General features: G+C 65.1%; 3 protein-coding genes across 5 annotated transcripts; 1 reads left to right on the plus strand and 2 right to left on the minus strand.

Annotated features, from left to right (window-relative positions):
- Window positions 1-1,197: 1,197 nt before the first annotated feature.
- ATP5ME (ATP synthase membrane subunit e) lies at window positions 1,198-2,658 on the minus strand. The gene is made up of 4 exons (XM_028503849.2): window positions 2,545-2,658; window positions 2,152-2,206; window positions 1,692-1,790; window positions 1,198-1,274 (listed from the first exon to the last, which is right to left on the minus strand). Exons 1-4 carry the CDS (start codon window positions 2,578-2,580, stop codon window positions 1,249-1,251), a joined length of 216 nt encoding a protein of 71 aa, XP_028359650.1. The 5' UTR covers window positions 2,581-2,658; the 3' UTR covers window positions 1,198-1,248.
- A 3,240-nt stretch (window positions 2,659-5,898) lies between these two features.
- MYL5 (myosin light chain 5) lies at window positions 5,899-8,330 on the plus strand. 2 transcript variants are annotated; one of them, XM_036017788.1, is made up of 6 exons: window positions 5,919-6,211; window positions 6,371-6,446; window positions 6,967-7,071; window positions 7,414-7,492; window positions 7,846-7,894; window positions 8,191-8,330. In XM_036017788.1, exons 2-6 carry the CDS (start codon window positions 6,383-6,385, stop codon window positions 8,290-8,292), a joined length of 399 nt encoding a protein of 132 aa, XP_035873681.1. In that variant the 5' UTR covers window positions 5,919-6,211; window positions 6,371-6,382; the 3' UTR covers window positions 8,293-8,330. The 2 variants fall into 2 exon arrangements, with proteins under 2 accessions (XP_035873677.1, XP_035873681.1); XM_036017784.1 differs by lacking the exon at window positions 8,191-8,330 and having other exon boundaries at window positions 5,899-6,211; window positions 7,846-8,164.
- On the minus strand, window positions 7,071-15,944 carry SLC49A3 (solute carrier family 49 member 3). Of its 2 annotated transcripts, XM_028503789.2 has the most exons (10): window positions 15,764-15,944; window positions 12,847-13,005; window positions 12,467-12,680; window positions 12,267-12,343; window positions 11,228-11,365; window positions 10,971-11,087; window positions 10,101-10,253; window positions 9,724-9,881; window positions 9,414-9,523; window positions 7,071-8,987 (listed from the first exon to the last, which is right to left on the minus strand). In XM_028503789.2, the coding sequence occupies exons 1-10, from the start codon at window positions 15,896-15,898 to the stop codon at window positions 8,767-8,769; spliced, it is 1,482 nt and encodes a 493-aa protein (XP_028359590.1). In that variant the 5' UTR covers window positions 15,899-15,944; the 3' UTR covers window positions 7,071-8,766. The 2 variants fall into 2 exon arrangements, with proteins under 2 accessions (XP_028359590.1, XP_035873635.1); XM_036017742.1 differs by lacking the exon at window positions 11,228-11,365 and having other exon boundaries at window positions 8,325-8,987; window positions 15,764-15,927.
- Between the last annotated feature and the right edge of the window lie 3,857 nt (window positions 15,945-19,801).

The following is a 19,801-nucleotide window of genomic DNA, read 5'->3' on the forward strand; positions in this document are numbered from 1 at the left end:
GGAACCAATATATGACCAGAAATCTAGAATAAAATGCAAACAAATTGCCCTTCTTTTCTGTGGTAGAAATTACAGCAGTGGCACATGGCATACAACCACCAGAGTTCTGGCACGAAGGCCAAGGCTGTGAGTGGGGCAGGATCAGATCTGAGTGAGCTGTGCAGAAACCACCCGGGATAAAGGCTGTGTGGTGTTGCTGACAGACCCAGAGGTCAGGGCCGACCTCCCTCCAGTGCCTGCCGTCTCCCCAGTCCCAGCCGCTGCCGCAGGGGGTCCACTCAGCGCAGCACCCCATGCCTGCAGTGGCTTCACGTCTGAGCCAGGAAGAAAGGCATAGTCACCCCACAGAGACACTGAGACAGACACTGATTATCTGGCAGAAATTAAGGACTTTTACCTCTAAATGTGTGCTGCCATCCCCAACACTGGATGACAGTTAACCCCACGGGAAGCTCCTGGCAGCGTGGGTCTAGCTCAGCTCTAACAGGGCCTTCCCCCACGCTCCCAGCAGGGACTGGGTAGGGGGTGAACACACCCCACAGCGCCAGGCCTCACAGGAAGCATTTCGGTTTCCTTCTCAGGGGTCAGTGACACCTGGTGACTTGGTCCTGTGACTGGAGCCCTGGCTCCTCCAGGTTCCCCGAGGAGCTCGGCACCAGCTGACTGCTCACCTCACAGGGGGGCTCACTCAAACCAGGGCTTTGAAGTGTGGGCACGTGGCTCCCCAGGTTCCCTTCCACTTGCACATGAATTCATTTTATAATGGGCCTGGCTGAGCCCTTAGGTTCTGGGGGTGGAGCCCCCTGAATAGCTCACACAGTACCCTGTCTTGGTCCTCGGGCCACATCCCGTCCCTGGGGCCAAGGGGAGGATCCACGAGGCAGGCTGAAGAGCCACATCTCCACTGCGAGGCATCAGCCCCAGCCCCCACTTTTGCACTGCAGGCCCCCTGCCCTGCACGTCCAGTGTCTGGCCAGGGCCTGGAGGGGTAAAGGTCGAGTAGCACCACAATACCCACCAGTATCTGTTACAAACTCCCCGCTTTGGGGCTCCTACCTGAATGACCCAGGGAACAGGGGATGGAGTCGCTGTCCTTCCCTCCCCGTCCCATCTTGTGTCTGTGATGGGAGACAATTCTGAAACCTGCCCGGACGTGTCCCCACCCTGCACACACAGGGCATAAAAGAACCAGAGCAGCACTCGACACAGGAAGCTTTATTCATGCACACGGCTCAGGCACGGGCAGGCTCACTTCAGTATGCTGTCGTCGCGGGCTGGAAGGGTGAAAGGAAAATGCATGTTATTGCCTGGTCAGACAACTCGAAAGGAGCACTTCAGTTGTTTGGGTTAAACACTCCAGGTCTAGCTCCATGGAGGCCATCTATGCCCTGTTTAAACTGTCCTGGGTGGTCCTTTTCTGTGCACAGCAGAGGGAGGAGCGTGTGGGTGCTGGTCCCGCAGCCTCTGAGAGCGGCTTGGCCAGTTCACATCCCCAGACAGTTAACCTCCAGGGCCTTGGGGCCTGGGCCTCGCCAAAGGCACGGTGCCCCATGTCCCTCCAGGGCCACCCACTGGGCCAGTGCTGGATGAAAGGAGGTGGCCCCGCCCCGCCACTGCGGGTCACTTGCAGCAGATGTTTATTCCTGAGAGCCAGGTGGAGGGCAAATCGGTAATGTTCGGAACACCAGTACCTTCTGCCAATTCTCTCTCAATCCGTTTGAGTTCATCCTGCTTCTTTTTCTCCTCCGCCGCGATTCGCCTTTCCTCCTCCGCCCGCGGTTTCAGGTAACCTGGTCAAGGAAAGCGGGAAGGGACGCGCTTCTAGTGAGATGCTGTGTAAAAGGAACTCGGTCCACACGCAACGTTACCTTCGGGTCCAGCGTGAACCTCACGCATACCTACCTCTAATTCTAACCTCCACGGAGGTCAAGGCCTGCCAGGCCCCCTCACCGGGGAGCACGGCAGGGTCCCACCCAGCGGTCCCCCGACCCCGCCCCGCGTGCACCAGATGTCAGCAGCCCTGGAGTCCCAATTCTCGGGCGGGGCCGACCGGGGCAGCTCCCGGCTAGGCCTGCACCCGCCCTCTGCGCGCTTGCTCCCCAGTTCACCGGACGGCACTGCGGGACACGAGCGAAGCCCGCGGTCACTCACTGTAGCGCTTGGCTCCGTAGGCCACGCCGAGGAACAGGGCGGAGTAGCGGCCGAGCTGCAGGGGAGAAGGCGGTCAGAGGCGGCGCGGCGGCACCGGGGCCCGGGAGCCGCCCGCGGGGCACGGGGGTCGGACAAGGGGAGTCGCACTGCGGCGTCGGGAATCCAGGATGCGGAGCTGGGAGGGACAGGGTAGCACTTGTGGGGTCCCGGGCCCGGAATCGGGGGCGCAGCGAGCGCGCTGGACCGAGGAAGGCGTCGGGGGCGCACAGCAGGGGTGACCAAGGGGGTCGCACCCGCGGGGTCGGGGTCGGGAGTCCCGGGCTCCGTAAGGTAGGACACGCGGGGGCCCCGGCGGAGCCGAGGACCGGGAGGCGGCCAAGAACCCTAGTTCACCTTGATGAGCGGAGAAACCTTCACAGGCGGCACCATCTTGTCCGTAACCTTCGCACCGGAAGCACAATTCGGAGCGGACGCGGACTCTCTGAGTCACAAAAAAAAAAAAAAAAAAAAAAAAAAAAAGTACCGGGGAGAGCGCGTGCGCCGTCGGAGACAAGTGAAAGCGTCGTGGCGCCCCTGGCGGCCAGAGGGGGAACGGCGCCCGCCCGCGTGGGTTGCGTGTGACGTCACGGGGCGTGCACAGGGTGACGACGGTCACTTGTAATGCGAGTGGGGCGAGCGGGACGGCGGCGCAGGCGCATTCCCGGTGGGCGAGCATCCCCCGCAGCTCCTGTGGCTCCCGTGCCCCGTGGAGCCCAAGGCGGGGCCCGCACCGCAGGCCCAACGTTCGAGAAGTCTAAGTCGCGCTTACCTGGTGCGCAGAGGACGCTCTCCGCCCCCGGGGGCCAGTCGGGAAGGAGCCGGCCCCGGTCAGCCCCGAGGACGGCCAGGGGTGGGGGCCCGGCGTCCGGCTCCCCTGGGCAGGACCCTGGCCCCCAGAGCCCTCGGACGGTGCAGGCGGGTGGCTGCCTGCTGTCCAGTCCCCCAGCGGAGCTGGAGCGCCCTTATTCCAGGAGCTTCCGGGGAAGACCATCTCCGTCCCCCAGTAGAGCCCCCTCCCGGGTACCCTGCAGTCCAAGCCCCTAGGTCCACCTCAGCCTGGGCCTTAGGGGTCACTGACCCCCAGACCTCACGTGTGGAAAGGAGTCACGCCACAGGGCCCGGAGTCACGTGTGGAAACAGTCACGCCGCAGGGCCCGGAGTAAACACTCCATCTCGGCCCCCTGCGCCCCCTCGGAGCAGCCCCCTGCCTCCCTCAACTCTGGTTAGCGCTGCCGAAGCCCGGACAGGCCAGGCCTGGTGTGCAGAGGGGCCACCCAGAAATGGGGCAGTGGTGGCCCGGCAGCCTCCCCACCTCTCCACCGCGCTGACCCGTGGTGCCCACGGCTCGGGGCTTGGCGGGTACACTGTTCACGCCCCCAGCCCTGAGCTGCTTTGGGAGAAGTTCCCTGAGAACCAGGGCTTGGGACTCACTATGGTCCCTGCTCTGCGGAGGGGGAGCCCACTCCTTACTCTTCACCAAACCCACGTGTTTCAGAAGAGAACTGAACTGAACCTAAAGGGAACAGAATGCAGGCACAGCTAGACCAGTGGGTCCGCAGCGGTGGGGGGCGGGGGGCAAAGGGCCACCTGCAGGGGCCTGCGCAGGAACTGCAGCCCACCGCCTTCGCCACAGTCCCAGCTCTAGGCCTCCCAGCTGCACCACTGGAAAATCGTCTGCATTGCCTCATGGGCCCGGGAGGAACCTGGAGTCCGATCCTCTAGGCTGGGGGGCTGTTTCCTGGGTGGGGAGCACAGCGTCCAGGGCAAGCGTCCAGGGCAGGCCTCCCGGGCACCCTCTGGGCTCCCTGTGGGAGATGTTCGGCACTCTGACCCCACACTGTACCACATAAACTCCCGTACGGACAGGACAGGCTGGGTGGCCTTGCTGGGAGCTCACACGCGGCATGCTGCCCTGGGGGAGTTGGGCAGATGACCTCAGGTGACAAACGCCTTTGTCCTTCCCTGAATTTTAAAATAAACCAGGCTCCTCAGCAACTCCTGCTTCCAGAATCAAAAATAAGTGTCTCTGGGGTGGAAGGTGGAGCCAGAGTGCTGATGGGGACCACACACCGTTAGCTTCCACCAGGTGGAAGGTGGTGACCCCTGGGGACACACACAGGCACACACACACAGCACCACCCAGGAAGGCCCCTGAAGCCAGGGCGGGGGGGGGGGGGGGAGACACAGCCCAGGGCCCTTCCTGGGGTCTGCTGGGGGGTTCCACTTGGCTCAGGACCCCGGGACTGCCTGCGCATACCCTGCACCTGTCAGGGCCAGCTGTCCATGTCGAATCCCGATACTCTCCCAGGAGCCGGGCTCTGAGGCTATCTTTAGTGCAGTGCTCAGACCCTGACCGGCCCCAGGAACCCTCCCTGGGGGCTCTGCCAGCCCTCTGGCCTCCCCTTCAGGGGCCTGTGAGCACAGATCCCACACGCCTTCTCCTGTGCACTCCCCACTCCTGCCAGGGTCCTTCCAGGCCCAGCCAGATCCCACCCAGCTGGGGGCAAGGGAGGCCCTGTCCAAGGTACAGGCTAGGCCCAGGTCCCCACCTCAGGCACGTGCTCTCCTCTGGGAGTCCTCTAGGCAGAGCTCTGTCCGCCACCCCCATCCCTGCAGGTGGACCACACTTCCCCAGGTCCCTCAAGGGGCCTCTCATCCCACACTCACAGAGTGAGCCCCTGGGGGCAGGGCCCCCACCACAGCTACCACGAAGGCAGAGGTTCAGAGACGTGCCCACAGAGACAGCCCCCCACGACAGCAGCTGTGAAGACTGCACAGCCCCTCAACCCTGCCGACCGAGGGCCGCAGCTGCCACCCACCCCCACCCGGGGCCAGCACACCTGGCCTCTGACTTCGTGGTGACAGGCACCCACAGGGCCGCAGCAGAGCGGGAAGGCCAGGCTAAGTGCTGGCTGTGGCTGGCCCCTCAGGCCCCTCCAGTGTGCCTGCAGTGGGGACGGGAGGGTGGCCCCAGCACCAGGGTGGGGGGCCTGGGACCTCTTGGCCACCCAGGCAGGGAAGTGAGGGCACACAGAACGTACTTGGGGGCACCTGGTGACTGGCCACTAGGTCCACTTACAGGGACCTTGTGCAAACCTGGGAAAAGTGCCTTTTCTGGCTCCTGCAGCTCCCAGGCCCTCAGCCCACCTGCACAGGGCCAGGGAGATGTGCAGAGTCCAGGACAACAGGGGCCCTGAGTGGGAGCTGGTGGGAGGTGCTGGGAAGTTGGGGGCCCTGCTGGGAGGGGCAGGATGGGGCGCCTGAGTCACTGCTGACTGCCACAGCTCACTCTGCAGTCATCCGGTCCCCTGGGGGGCCCTGAGCCTGTCCTTGTAGGGAGTGACAGCCAGCATGCAAGCCATCCTGGGGGACTGGGCAGGAGCTTAAGAGAGCCGACCTGGGCAGGGAGGGCACAGATCACCCCACCGGGCAGACCAACATGGTGAGTGGGCACCAGGCAGGCAGCTGGGCGGGGCGTGAGAGTGACTGTGGGTGCGAGTGCATGTGCACACGAGGGGAGTTTGTGCAGGTGTGTGCAGGTGTGTGTGCACTGGGGGGAGAGGGACGTCCATGCCCCTTGGCTTCCCCAGCAACAGTCTGGGGCTAGAAGAGGGAGGGGCCTGGCCTTCACCTTAGGGGGATACTTAGAACAAGCCCACCCACCTGCTGGCCATGTGCACAGTCCATTTGCTCCTTGGACACCCAGCTGGCTCCTGGGTGGACTGCAGACCTAGCAGGGCAGAGTTCAAGGTGAACCCTGAGGGCTGTGTGGTCAGGGCCTTCTCACCGAGCACCTGCAGCTGCCCTAGCCTGGGGACCCAGGGTCCAAATGCCATGGCCCACCCATCCTCTGCATTGAGTCCCCTAAAACCGCTGGGCTGGGGGACCCTGAGCCCCAGCACTCTCACCGCAGGCCAGCAGAAAGACCAAGAAGAAGGAGGGGGGGGCCCTCCGGGCCCAGAGGGCATCCTCCAACGTCTTCTCCAACTTCGAGCAGACCCAGATCCAGGAGTTCAAGGAGGTGAGGCTCTGCTCCTGCCCAGCAGGCCCTGGACCCAGAAGTCCCTGCCCCGGGGGGGGCCCTGGGAACCCTAGAGCAGGCGACCAAGAGACCCACGTGGGCCTCGCTCCAGGGCCAGTACGAGCGGGTGCCTCTGCTCACATGGGTGGCCTGTTCCAGGCCTTCACGCTGATGGATCAGAACCGAGATGGCTTCATTGACAAGGAGGACCTGAAAGACACCTACGCCTCCCTGGGTAGGTGCCCGGCGGGGCTCTGTCACAGCCCCCACCTTGGCTCTGGCCTGACAGCACACAGAGTGTGACAGCCAGGCCGGCTGGGGTGTTGCTGGGGCACACAGGGAGGGGGTGGCCTCTGCTCTCCCCCTGCAACCTGCTTTTCTTGGCCTGAGGAGGTCCTGCCCTTGCGGCCACGGTGACAGGCTGGCCTCCACCCGGGGCGGGGGTTGCACAGACCCGCCTTCCCTCTGGGCCCCACTGACTCCCAGGGGAACGGGACACAGACCCTCCCGGCTCCACGTGGTCTCCTGTCCCCACTGCTGGCAGTCCGCCTGTCTGGGGCTCAGGGTTAGGGGTTCTGTTGGCATGCAGAACCCACACCCACCATACCTGGGCCAGGCATTCCCCCTTTGGCTGGCCTCCTGCCCCAGTCTCCCCACTTTATTCTGAGGCCACCTGGGGAGCAGAGGAGGTGGGCAGCCCTGTGGGGCACTTGCCGGCGGGGCGGCCCTGCCCAGTGACCCCGCATCTGCAACAGGCAAGATCAACGTCAAGGACGATGAGCTGGACGCCATGCTGAAGGAGGCCACGGGGCCCATCAACTTCACCATGTTCCTGAACATGTTCGGCGAGAAGCTGAGCGGTGAGCCCTCCGCCTCGGCCAGGCTGTGTGTTTATTTAGAAATGCAGACACCCCTGATACAAATCCGGGCTTTCACATCTCCCGAAAAGCCCTGGGACCCGGCTTTCTGGGACCCACACGTGTGCCCCCCACACCTCTTGTACCCTTCCCCACTTCGCCTCAGCCCCCGCTCCCTGGGCACGTGCCCAGCCCTGGGCCTGGGCGGGACCCTGAGCACAGGTGCCCCAGGCAGGGGCTGCAGGGTGCCAGGTGCTGGGGGTGGGTGGGAGGGCCCTCCAGGCTGATGGCACAGGGTGGCATGAGCACAGGCAGCCAGAGCAGGCCTGGGGTCTCTGTGGACAGGTACGGATACTGAGGAGACCATCCTGAACGCCTTCAAGATGCTGGACCCCGATGGCAAAGGCAGCATCAACAAGGACTAGTGAGTGTGGCTCAGGTGCCTGGGGCCCCGAGCCCACGCCCCGCCCAGCTTCCCTCAATACAACAGCGGGTGAACCCGTCCTGCCTCTGGGCTAGTGCTGGGTCTGGGGGCTCCCCGGGCCAACCCCAGGGCAGCGTGTCTGCTGGGCACTTGCCTCCCATCACCCTCATCTCCGCCCCACAGGGACAGTGACCCCTGTGTGTGTGTGTCGGGAGAGGCTTCCCACCCCCATGGGCGAGCATGCTGTGACCTGCTCAGGTTGCAGCCACCCCCCCCGCCCCGTCACTGTCCAGCTGTCCTGTGCTGACCCCTTCTTCAGAGCAGCTAACTCAGGCCTCTCTCCTCATCCTCAGCATCAAACGGCTGCTCATGTCCCAGGCTGACAAGATGACTGCAGAGGAGGTTTGGCCCTTCGCCCCGCCTGCTGCCCCCTCCCATGGCCCCCCAGGACTCCAGGGGTCAGCGGGGGGAGTGCCCCTGCTGAGATGTGCTGCAGTGCTGCTACGGGACGGGTCACCCTGCGGCTGGCCCCAGCCTGCCCCTTGCCCTGGAGTGACCTCGCCCCTCCCCCAGACGTGGCAACAAGGCCAGAGCCAGCTGGAGCTCAGGGCCTGTCACTCGCCCTCGGGCTGCAACCCTTAGGGGCCCTTTGCTTGTCCGCTGCTGCCTGGATCTGACCCCCAGCACCCTGCTTGCAGGTCGACCAGATGTTCCAGTTTGCGACCATCGATGCTGCAGGCAACCTGGACTACAAGGCGCTGAGCTATGTGCTCACCCACGGGGAGGAGAAGGAGGAGTGAGGGGCGTCCCCACCCCACCCGGGCTGTGGCCAGTTCAATAAACCTGCATCCACAAACCTGCCTACCAGTGTCTGTAGGGACAAGGACACGTCCACCTGGGTCCGGAGGGCCTGGGGGGCACATGCGCCCGTGGGCCCTGCCTCTGCCACCCCCAGCCCCGCCCGGCCCCAGCTGTCGGCGCCCAGACTGAGCGTCTGCTCCCTCCGTGACCGAGGTTGAGAGAGGCTCTGGGAGGGGCCCCTTCAAGGGAGGCTCCCCCACCCCTGTGCACTCCAGACGACTGGGGCCCTCGGGGACCCCAGGCCATCCAGCCCCCCATCAGCCACATTCTCACACGCCCTGTGCTAGCCACCTCGGGTCTGGCATGGCCACTGGGCCACCTCGCTGTGCCCAGGCTCAGCAGTGGCTGTCACAGCCCAGGTGACCAGAGCTCCAGCGCCCTCCCCCCCCCACCCCCCAGCCAGCTTCTCGGCTCTAGGAGTGAGCTGCCACAGGGCTTCCTGCAGCTTCGGAGCTGCCGGGGCCCTCAGGGTGCCCGGACGGGGCCTCAGGGAGGGTCTGCCATGGGGCTGCGTGGTCCTTGTCGCAAGGGCCGGTGCTGGCCTCGGCCTGCAGGCGCCGGTATGGGGTGTGGAAGAAGAGCACCAAACAGCAGCTGAAGAGTGTGCAGAGGCCGGCCATCAGCAGCATGGGCACTGGGGGGCACACAGCCAGCTCTGCCGGGGCTCGCCCATGAGCCCGGCCGACCCCACGCACTGGGCGCACAAGGCGACCCTCAGGACAAACGCCCCCTCCGGTGGCCACGCCCACTCCCATTTCTCCCGCTGTCCCTCTCCCTCTGTCTGACTTTTTCTCTTCCCAGTCTCACTTTAAAAACGACTCATGCAGGGTTTGGAGGCTGGGCTTTGTGAGGGTCTCAGGTCTGCTCCCTTTAGGCTGAGTGGTGGGGGGGGGTTCTGTCTGTTCTGGCCCCTGACCCCCACCTCGTGGGTGCCCGGCACCAGCCAACCGAGGACAGCACTGGGGCGGGTGAGGGAGGTCCCCGAGGCTGGAGTGGGTGGGGACCCAGGCCGGCCCTCCTCACCGGCACTCTCAGGGCTCCCGTGGGCTGGGACACTCACCCTCCCAATCCAGGGAGTCCTGGTCCCCTCGGCAGGTGGAGAAGCCTGGCTTCGAGCGGCGCACAGTCAGGGCGGTCAGCAGCAGCATGACGAGCACGCCTTCCACCTGCCTGGGCAGCCACGAGGCCCTCAGCGCAGCCTGACGCCGCTGCCGCCCCAGTGCCAGGCGCTCTGGGCAGCGCAGGCCGCAGCGGGCAGTCAGAACACGCCAGCCTCGCCAGAGCAGGCGGGTCCCCGCTGTGGGGCCTGGGGCGTGTGAGGGCAGGGTTAATGGGGCCCCCCCCCAGGGAAGCAGCAGGGGTGCACTCACCCCAGTACGAAGACCAGGCCGGCAGCGGCGCCCTCCCCCACGGGGAAGGAGCACTCCACCGCCAGCTCCGTGGCGACGGGCGCCACGGAGAAGCCGAAGAGCCCGAGCAGCGCGCAGATGATGGCCAGCGCGATGGCCTGTCCCCGCAGCTGGGACACCTGGGCGGATGGTGCACCGGAGCCGGCAGTCAGACACGCCCCCGCCCTAGACTCAGGCCCCTGGGCCCTGCGCAGGCCCGAGCGCCAGCACGAGCACCGGCGGGCTGAGCGGGGCAGGCGGTGCCGTGCCCAGGGCCCCTCACCCCCGGGGGCACATCTGTGCTGGCCAGGCTGCCAGCTGCCCCCTGCAGAATGGTCTGGGCAGCAGGGGACACTCACCACGGCAAAGGCCACGCAGACCAAAGAGGTCAGGCAGAAGCCAACCTTGACGGCTTCTGTGAAATGCCTGGTCCGGTCCACGTACAGGCCGAGGCCCAGCGCCCCCAGGATCCCAGACACGATGAAGAGAGCCCCACAGAGGCCCGCGAACTCCTGGAGGGGCGAGGAGGCCCGGCAGCCATCACTGTCTGTGCTTAGGTGCACGCCCTCCCCAGGGAGACCACAGCACGGGGCCGCTGAGCGCACTGAGGCCCGGGCAGGACTGCAGGGCAGGTGGGGGATGCGGGGGTGGGGGCTACACCCCCGGAGGGGCCTCTTCCCGGTGCCTCCCCGCCTCGGGACTCAGCCACTGCTAAGGGAAGAGCCTGGTCACTGCACACGCCCCTTCGTCCCTGAGCCCCTGAGGAGCCAGGACGTCTGGGCCCAGCACCCACTCGCGGGGCCAATGCCAGGCAGCACAGGGCACAGCCGGGGCCCCATGAGCAGGCGGAGGCCCTCCCTCGGACCAGCCAGTGTCAGAGGGGGGCCCGGACGGTCCCCAAGGACAGCGCTGGGGCAGGTGAGGGAGGTTCCTGCCACGCTGGCCGTCCTGCTCCGGGCGCTGCGACAGAGTGACAGCCCTAGTGCCCGAGCAGGGCCGCCCTCCCCAGGGCCCCAGCCCCCATCTGCCAGTCACATCTGGCACCTGACACTCTTCACGCACGGCCGCTCAACAGTGTGCACAACGGGAGGTCGCCCCGGCCAGGCGTGGAAACCCGGGGCTTGGGGAGGTCGTGGGCCATGCCACAGACACAGCCGGGGGTGGGCGGGGGGGGCCACAGAGGCAACCGGCCTGTGGGCGGCGGCTTGCCAAGCCGGGCAGGCACTCACGTTGGAGTAGCCTTCCACACAGAGGACCTGCTGCAGGAGCACGGAGAAGCTGGAGAAGATGCCGATGCCGCCCCCAAAGCACACGGCCAGGACCACGTAGGCCTTGTTCCGCAGGAGCTGGAGGGGAAGGGCCGCTCAGCTCCGCCCAGCGGGACCCGCGGGGTGGGGCGGGGGGGGGGGGAGACCCACCCACCCCCATCCACTCCGCCTCCTGCGAGGCCCAGGCCCTCCCCAGCCCCGGACCCCACAAAACCAACCAGCTTCAGCCCGTCCAGGAACTTCTCCGAGGTGGACTGGGCTGCTCCCGCGGAGGGCGGGGTGGGGGGCACACTCTCCCAGAGGCAGGCAGTAGCCAGCAGGCAGGCAAGGCCGGCGGGAATCACGTAGATGCCCAGCTGAGGAGAGGGGCGTGCATGCAGGCACCTGCGTGTGCGTGCACACACAGGCCCTAAGGACGTCCGTGTGGGCACAGGCCCCAGGGCACCCCATCCGCCATCCCCAGGAGGGCGTCAGTGAGCCGTGGTGGGCCTGCTCAGCTCCGCTGCACTGGAACCCTAGCCTTCAAAGTGCCACCCAAGGACCACGCCACAGTGACAGGCCTGCCCTCTCCTGCGGCCCCAGAGTCACCCACCCGATGGCCCTGCAGACCCCTCTTTGTCAATGTCCCCAACGGCACCCCTGGCACAGCCGGAAGCCCTTCGCCCCTCACCGCCCCTCGAGCCCTCAGCCCAACGTCTCCGGGATTCCTCGGGTGCCCAGCCACACCCTCATGTTGGGGGGGCAGCTCCAGACGGGACCGAGCCACCACCCTCCCACTGAGACACCCGCAGAGCTTCCTCCTGCCCTCCTCCGGCTCAGCACCACCCCCAGCCTGCATCCACCTCCAGGCCCTACTCTGCCTGTCCCTCGTCTTCCCCCGCCCCCGCCTGCCCACACAAGCCCCCACCAGCCCTCCAGTCGCCTCCCCCCTCACCGAGGCCTCCCCTGACAAGGAAACCGCCTGGCACTGAGGAGGTGCCAGCTCTTGCACACTCAGAGAAGCCCTGTATGCACCCAGGGCACTGCCCCTTGTGGCTACAGGGAGGGGCAGGTGCATACTCACACACAGGTGTGGACTCGCTCATGCGCACCAGAACCCATCGCACATGCACGCGCACACGTGCGCACACCACACACTATGCACATGCACACAACACAACACACATGCATGTGCACACACCACATTAAAACACGGGATCTCTACATCACACACAAACTCGCACACACGTGGGGGCTGCACCCCTCGAGCCCCCTCACCATTAGGGGGACGTCACCCTCCTTCTTCACCAGGGCAGGAGACAGCACGTTGGCCACCAGGGCACCCAGGGGGTTTGCTGTGGGGGCAGGCAGAGCACAGGGCAGATCGGCTGCAGGCGGAGCCCCCTGCTCTGCAGGAGCTGGGAGCGAGGAGGGGCCGGGACGCGCACGGGCCGGAGGGGACGGACGCCTCGACTCACCCATGGTGCCGATCATGTTGGCCGTGGCTCGCTGGTGCTCCGGGAACCACAAGGCGGCCAGCTTGGCCGGAGAGAAGACGACCAGGGTCTGGGCCAGGGCACAGAGGCTCTGGCCACACATGAGGAAGGCGAACGGGCTGGGCACGGTAGCAGGCATGCAGGGCATGGCACGGAGCACACTCCCGACGAAGTTCAGCGACGCACACAGGATGGTCTGCGGGCACCGGGTCGGGAGCTCGGCCGGCCAGCCCGTGCCCCTCCTGCTCGCCCCGACGGCTCTGCCCAGGGGCCCTGGCCTGGGGAGGGGGCGACGGCCCTCCAGCCCACACCCGGGGCCCCGCCCCACCCCAGAACAGGCCCCGGCGTGGGTTCTGACTTACCGCCCAGCGGAGCCCGACTGAGTCCAGGACCCAAATGGCCACCAGGCCAGATGGGATGGACACCACAAAGTAGACCAGCGAGAGCCAGTTGACCTGATTGGTGGACAGGCTGAAGAACTGGGCGATGGTGTCGGCCACGGGTGCAAAGCTGAGCCACAGCTGTGGGGCACACGCTAGTGTCAGCCCAGGGGCCAGCGCCACAGGCATCAAAGCCACCCGCTGTCCCGGGCTGGGCCGGCCGGCCTGAGAAGAGGAAGTGTCCTGTGGTCCCATGGTGTCCAGCCGCCCCCAAGGAAGGCTGCCAGGCAGAAGGGCTGAGACAGCAGGCCTGGAGTGTGGACAGTGCCATCCTTGCAGGCCTGGTCCCGGGGGGCGGGAAGGGGGCCGACAGCCCACCCAGAGCCTGCAGGATTGCCGGCCCCGCTGGGGCTGACCCACCGAGGAAGAGGCCTGAAGGCTGCCCATGGGGTTGGACCTCGTGTGCGGTGTGGCAAGTGGGCGCTGGGCGTGGCTGGGTCCCCGGGCCCACGGGTGTCGGGGCGCGAGAGCCAGTGGCCCTGGCCCCCAGTGTGTGCACGGGCCAGGCAGACATGCGGTCAGGGTGACACTCAGTTCCTGTGGTGGACGCCCAGGTGGACAAGGGCGGGAGGCAGGGACGGCCAAGAGCCACGGGCGGGCAGAGGGGGAGAGGCCATGGGAGGGACGCGGCGAGGGGGAGACAGACAGCCCAAAAGACACCTCCAGCCTGTCTGCAAACTCGGTCCCAGGTGGAAACCCCTGGGCTGTGGGGGCCCTGCCCAAGGCCCACCCCCCCACAGCAGACGAGTGTTGGGAGGTGTGAGCTGCCCAAAGCCAGAGACATTCCCCAGCTGTAGGCGCCTCGGCATGCAGGGCGCTCCACTCAGCAGGCCTGCAGGCAGAAGTGGGCACGGCCGGGTCAGCCTGGAGTGCTTCCTGGAGGAAGTGGACACCGTCTGGTCCCTGGAGGGTGGGTGGGACAAGAGGGAGGACTGCGGAGGGGAGGAGGGACGGGAGCCAGTGTGGACCAGGCCCTGTGTGTCACAATTCCAAGTTCCTGATCCTCCAGCGTGGGGACAGTCCAGGGGCTTGGCCCAGGCCACGCCCCCCCCCCCCCCCAGCCCAGGCAGCAGACCCAGGCTTCCTGGCTGACAGCTCTGACCACAGACCCTCACATGACAGTGAGCTTTGGCAACAGCTGCCTTTTCTTCCTTCTTTAAAGGACAGAGCAGGGGACGGATCTGCCATCGGACAGAAAGGGCTCCCAGGCAGGCCCGGAAGCCTTCCACCCAGCCCGATGCAGCTGAGAGAGCCCACGGCGTCTGTCTTCCAGACCTGCCCCTCGGAGCGGAGCCCAGCCCTCCTCGCTGGCCCCAGGCCCCTCGCTGGTCCCGCCCCCCTTGAGTTCCTCCCCAGAGCTCCTGGCCCGCGGAGCAGTGGCGGGCTCTGCTGCCGACTAGCTTGCCAGCACATGATTGCCAGCACCTGATTGCGTGGCAGCCAAATGCTGCCTGACCAGTCCCTGCAGCTCCGGAGGAGGCTGGGGAATCGCCCTGGGCTCCCCCGGCACAGTGGGAGGTGGGATGTCAGGTGGCCCAAGGCAGCCCCGTGGGCAGTGCCTCTGCGGCCGGACCTGCGAGCAGGCGGCCACGCGGGGGGTGTGGCGGGCAGGTGGGCTCCAAGCCCTGAAGTCCTTCCAAACAGGTTCCCCCAGACGGCTATGGCCGCTGTGGCGTGTGAATTATTTTGAGCTGAGGGCAACCGAGTCCCTGCAGGCTCACAGGAGACTCTTACCTCTCCCCCCAAGAACGAAGGGTAGGGGCCTTGCCCAGGGCTGGCTGCCGCCCGCCAGAGGGTGTAACCCTCTCTGCAGAGCTGGGCAGCTCCTCGCCCCCGGGCCCCTGCTCCGCCGACCAACCGTCCCGCCAGGACGACCTTCCTGCCTGCTGCCACCCGCGCCTCCCCTCCCCGCCCTCGCTCAGGAAGCCCTCTGTGCCGGCTCAGCCTGCCTCCGACCCTCCCTGCGTGTGCGGCTTCTCCCGCAGGCGCCTGTGTGACTGCATGTGGTTACTTTATCGTGTTCATCGCTCGAGTCAATCTGAGTGTCGGACTGGCTGGAGGAACCTGGAAGGGTGACACCAAGATTCTTTCTCCCCACACCCGACTCTGCTCCAGTGCGTGTAGGTGCCTGGTCGGGGGACCTGCCGCCGGCCGGGCTGGGGTGTGAAGGTGAGAAAGGGTCACCCACGGAGCCTGCCTGGATGTTCTGGTCCCTGGACTCCAGGCTGGGTCCCTGCCAGCAGTGGGGACACTTCTAGAACAGGTGTTGGGGCCACTGTGGACCCCAGCTGGGGAGCTGGGGAGGAGGGTGGGTGGAAAGGAAGGCCTTTTGAGGGACCTCAGAAGCTAATCAGATTCCCAGGAGGGCACAGGTAGCCAAGGAGGGTCCCTGCCCTGGGAGGGCAGGGGGGCCAGGAGCTGGGTTGGGAAGGCCTGTCCCACGTGTGGGGTTTCTCAGAGGGGGTGGGCACATCTGGAGGGAGCCTCTCATCTGTCCACAGTGACTCCTACCCCGTCCTGTCTCAGGAGGGAGACACTTTAAAAATCACCTTAGAGCAAGGGCAAATGGGCTCCCCTGGCAGAGACACCAGCCCTTCTCTCCCCCAAGAAGCCACAGTCTGAAGGGGCTCCCGTCCCGGCGCCCCCGCCCCTGCGTGGTGGCAGGACTCCCCTGCCCCTGTGGCTCCACTGCCCCTGCCCGTCTCTGAGGAATCTAGCCCCGGAGCCGACGCGCGCCCAGGGCGCCCCGGGCACCCGAGACGCCGGAAAGGGGCTCCGCGTAGTCGCAGCCAAGGCCCCTGCCCCGCCTTGCCCCCCCCCCCCCCACCGCCGCCTGTACCATGGCATTGGAGCAGCTGAGCAGACTGACCACCAGGAGGAAGACCCAGCGGCGTGCGTAGGCGCGGTAGACCCGCAGCTTGCCCAGGGCCAGGGACTCGGAGGCCCACTGAGCTGTCCCCGACGGCCCTGCCATTGCGCACCAGCGACCCGGCCTCGCGGGCCTGGTGTAGGCAGGGCGGCCCGCGGAGGTGGGGCCGGCCCGGGCACGCGGGGCGGGGTCTCACGACCAGTCCCCGCCCCAGGGTTAAGGGTCACAGCTCCGCCGAGTAGGAAAGGGACTCGTGGTGATGCCAGCCCTGCCCCGCCGGCCGCGGTGCGGGGGACAGTCCCCCTCGGGGGCCCAGCCGGGTCACCGCCGCGGTGTGGTCCCCGCTGTGGACACGCCCACGTGGGTGAGCGCGGGAGGGGGTGCGACTCTGCTCAGCAGGAGGGCCCCGTTTCCGGAAGGGGTGGGGAAGATCCCCTTCCGTGCCTCTCAACCCCAATTCCGAAGGGGTCCCGGAGGCCAGCCTGGAAGAGGCTGCTGGGAGTCCGGTTTCAAAGGGCGTGGGATGGAGGGAGCAGGAACCGAGGGCCTGGGCCAGCAGGGGCGGGGGTGGTTCTTACCTGCAAATCACAGCTGAGGAAACTGCAGGGGCAGTCGGGTTTCTGTTTGCCCAAGAGACCGGAGGAGGCCCAGAGGGAGGAGAGGGGACCGTCCCTTCTCCACTTCGCCCCCACCCGCAGTCACCTAGGACCTGTCTCCCTGCTGACCCAGCGGGACTCTCCCCAGGTCCCCTGTGGTGTCCCTGGGGCACCGCGCTTCAGTGAGGAAGCCCATACGGCCGCTGGCCTGTGGTCACCCCTCCTGGGACTGTCCTGCTGCACCGCTGGGCCTCTCCCCAGCCTGGGGCCCTTACTCGGAGCATGCAGCTCAGCGAGGGCCAGAGCCTAGGGCAACGTGAGGGTCCATGGCGTCCGTGTGCACCTGCCACGGGATGCGGAAACCACAGTGAAAGACATGTATCATTGACAGTTAATTCAGAGAAAATTACATTCTTGTGCATAAAGTTAGCAAAATGTACGCAGCACTCAACGCTACAAATTACACAGCAAAAATCTTAAAAACGGAGCCATGGGCGTACTGTGCCCCTGGATCTCAGCACCCGGCAGGGCGAGACGGAGCAGCAGGTTTAAGACAGCTGCTGGCAGGAGGGCTCTGCGGGCAGAGTGGGAGGAAGCACCCACAACCCACACTCAGCAGAGGACTAGTGCCTCGAAGGCGTGAAAAGGCCTCAAAACTCACCAGCAAAAAGCAACAACAAAAATGTCCTGTTAGAAAATGGCCAGGCCCCGGCTGGTGTGGCGCAGTCGGATGGAGCGTCATCCTGGAGACCGAAGGAGGAGGCAGGGGCTCTGTTCAGGGTCAGGACACATACCCAGGTCGTGGGTGCGATCCCCCATCAGGGCATGTGTGAGAAGGCAACCAGCTGACGCTTCCCTCTCCCATCGATCTCTCTCTTGCGCTTCCTTCCTCTTTCTCTAAAAAGCAATGAAAACGTGTCCTTGGTGAGGATAAAAAAAAGGAAATGGGCAAAAGACGAAAAGAGACAGGCCACCGAAGAGGACACACAGAGGGCACACAGTGGCACATGGCTGCCGTCATCAGCGTCCAGGGAAACGCCAGCTCGAGCCACGGTAAGGCGCGAACACATGCTTTTCCGAACGCCTAAAACGGAAAACAGGGACGCCCAACGCTGGCGAGGCTGCAGGTGCCTCGGTCACTCACACGTTGCTGACAAGACCGTAAAGCGTGGGAAATAAAATCCTTCAAACGCACGTAATGTGGAGGGCGTACCCCCTCGGGAACAGCGACTTCTCGTACACTTAGTGGGGCTGCTCTGTGTGAATCTGGATGAGTGTCTGCAGCATGAGCGTGTGCGCTGTTCCAGCTCGGAATGCAGGTCGGGCACCGTCCACGGACGCCGCCCCTGTGCCCAGGCCCACGTGCATCCTGAGGCCTGTTAGTGGTCTCCCACGAAAACCGCCCACGCCGTGTTCTTCCAGTTATCGCTGAAGGCTTGTTTACGGTACCACTCAGCACACACAGTCATGGCGAGATCTGTTTCGGTTTCTTTGCCTGCGTTTTACCTAACCAAATACAGACTCCTGTCAGCACCCCAAACCAAGGAGCGCCCTCTGAGGCGTTGTCAGGCTAGTGTGTCTGCTCTAAGCAAGTGTTTGTTCCAAATCAAGCGACCGAGAGCCGTCGGTTTGCCAAGGCCGGTGCAGAGGCACCTTGGTCTTCGCTGGGGATAACGCCAGGGAGGGAGCCTCACCTTACATGTGAGGTGGTGGAGCCGTCCTGCTGGTGGGTTTTCACTTGAGTTCTATCTGCTCCGGACAAGAGAGTGTCAGTGATGTGGGGACGGGAGCCAGGCGAGTCCTTCCCCGCGTGCCTGGGACCTGCATGTGGCTGAGGATGGGGGAGGGGTGGGGGGCAGCAGCTGACCCTCTGCCTTTCACCCCTGTGTCCCCTATGTGCTGCCTAGCAGGTTCTCCACAGCTGACCCATTCCACCCACGCACGTCCTGGGCCCCAGTCTCCTGGGCCCGACTCCAGGAGGCACCCCACACCCCCAGGGTCCAGGCTGTCCCTCGTGCCTGCTGGTGCCACTTGCCTCCCGGTCACCACTGCCGACAGCCCACACACCCCAACACTGCCCACAGCAGGAAGCTGAGTCAGCAGGTCAGAATCTGGATTCTCAGGCGCCTCAAGATGACACGTGACTCCCACCTTCTCCCTACAGAAGTTCAGTCAGCGACTGGTCCACTGAAAGCAGTTTGCGTGGGCAGCAGGCGGCCAAGAGGACGGCTCTGCTCACTGTGGTCTGCTCCCCCCGCCAGAGACAAGCCCCTGGGGTCGCCCCACTCTGACTCCCTCCAGCACAGCTGGGGAGGGGACAGTACAGGGGTGCACAGACACCCAACGTTGTGGCTACAAGTACCTGGGACGCAGATTGCTGGCCCAGCCCCTCCCATCAAGAACCCCACGGTCCCATTCCATCCCCTACTGCTTGGACCTATTCGGCCTACACGTGTGGAAAGAGCTGGTTTGCTCACTTCTGTGAGTGTGTGTGTGTGTGTGTGTGTGTGTAGTGTGACATGGGTATGGGACGAGGACTCTCTGGGGTGCGTGTCTGTGAGAGAGTGAGCGAGGGAGTGGGAGGAGTGCCTGACATTGTGGGGTCCCGATGGCCCCCATTTGTGTGTGTGCGTCTGCTGTGAGTGGGGGCCTGGTGTGTGGCACAGGGTTGTGTGGGCTGCGGCACTCCGGGGCGCGGTGGGTCTCTCTCTTCTGCGTTGTGTGGGTGAAGCGGTTGCCTGAGTCCTCTGTCTGAAGGGGAAAGGTGCATACCTACTTCTTCAGTGTGTAGTGTGCGAACCGTGTTTGCTGTGTGTGTGTCTGGTGTGAGATCGGTGTGTGTTAAATCCGACACTGTGAAGGGAGTGAGATTTCTCGCTATTGCAAGCCACGGAGGTAGCCTGCTGTCCCCACGTCCCCATGTCCCCACATGTGTGTTCCCAGGACACTGGATGCGGGCCAGGGGCAGAGAGCGTCTGTCCTGCCAGGGGCAGCCACGCCTACATCTGGGTCCTCCAGCTGGCCCCCAGCGTCGGGCGGCATCTGCCCCTGCGGAGCCGTGCGTTTCGGAAGAAGAGCCTTGATGTTAGGAAACGCACCCACCCGCTTTCTGCAGAGAAGAAACTTCTCTTTACTCTGGATCATAAGCAAGTCCCCAGGGAGGGAAGGCAGGGGGCATCTTCCTGCCTGCCCTGGACGCCTCCCAGACGTTCTGAACGTGGCTGTGAATGACTTCTCTCTGAGGGCCGGGACAGGCAGACACAGACACACGAGACGTCCACGGACAGCTGCTTCCCCACGGGATCTATTTTTTAAAGAATATTTTGAGGTGAGTATCCATTTTTGGGGGTGTGTGAGCTTTTCATGATGGACCTTCTAGCATAGTGCTCTGAGGTATAAAGTATCGTGTGTG

Source organism: Phyllostomus discolor, chromosome 1 (genome assembly GCF_004126475.2).
Source record: "Phyllostomus discolor isolate MPI-MPIP mPhyDis1 chromosome 1, mPhyDis1.pri.v3, whole genome shotgun sequence".
Lineage (NCBI taxonomy): Eukaryota > Metazoa > Chordata > Mammalia > Chiroptera > Phyllostomidae > Phyllostomus > Phyllostomus discolor.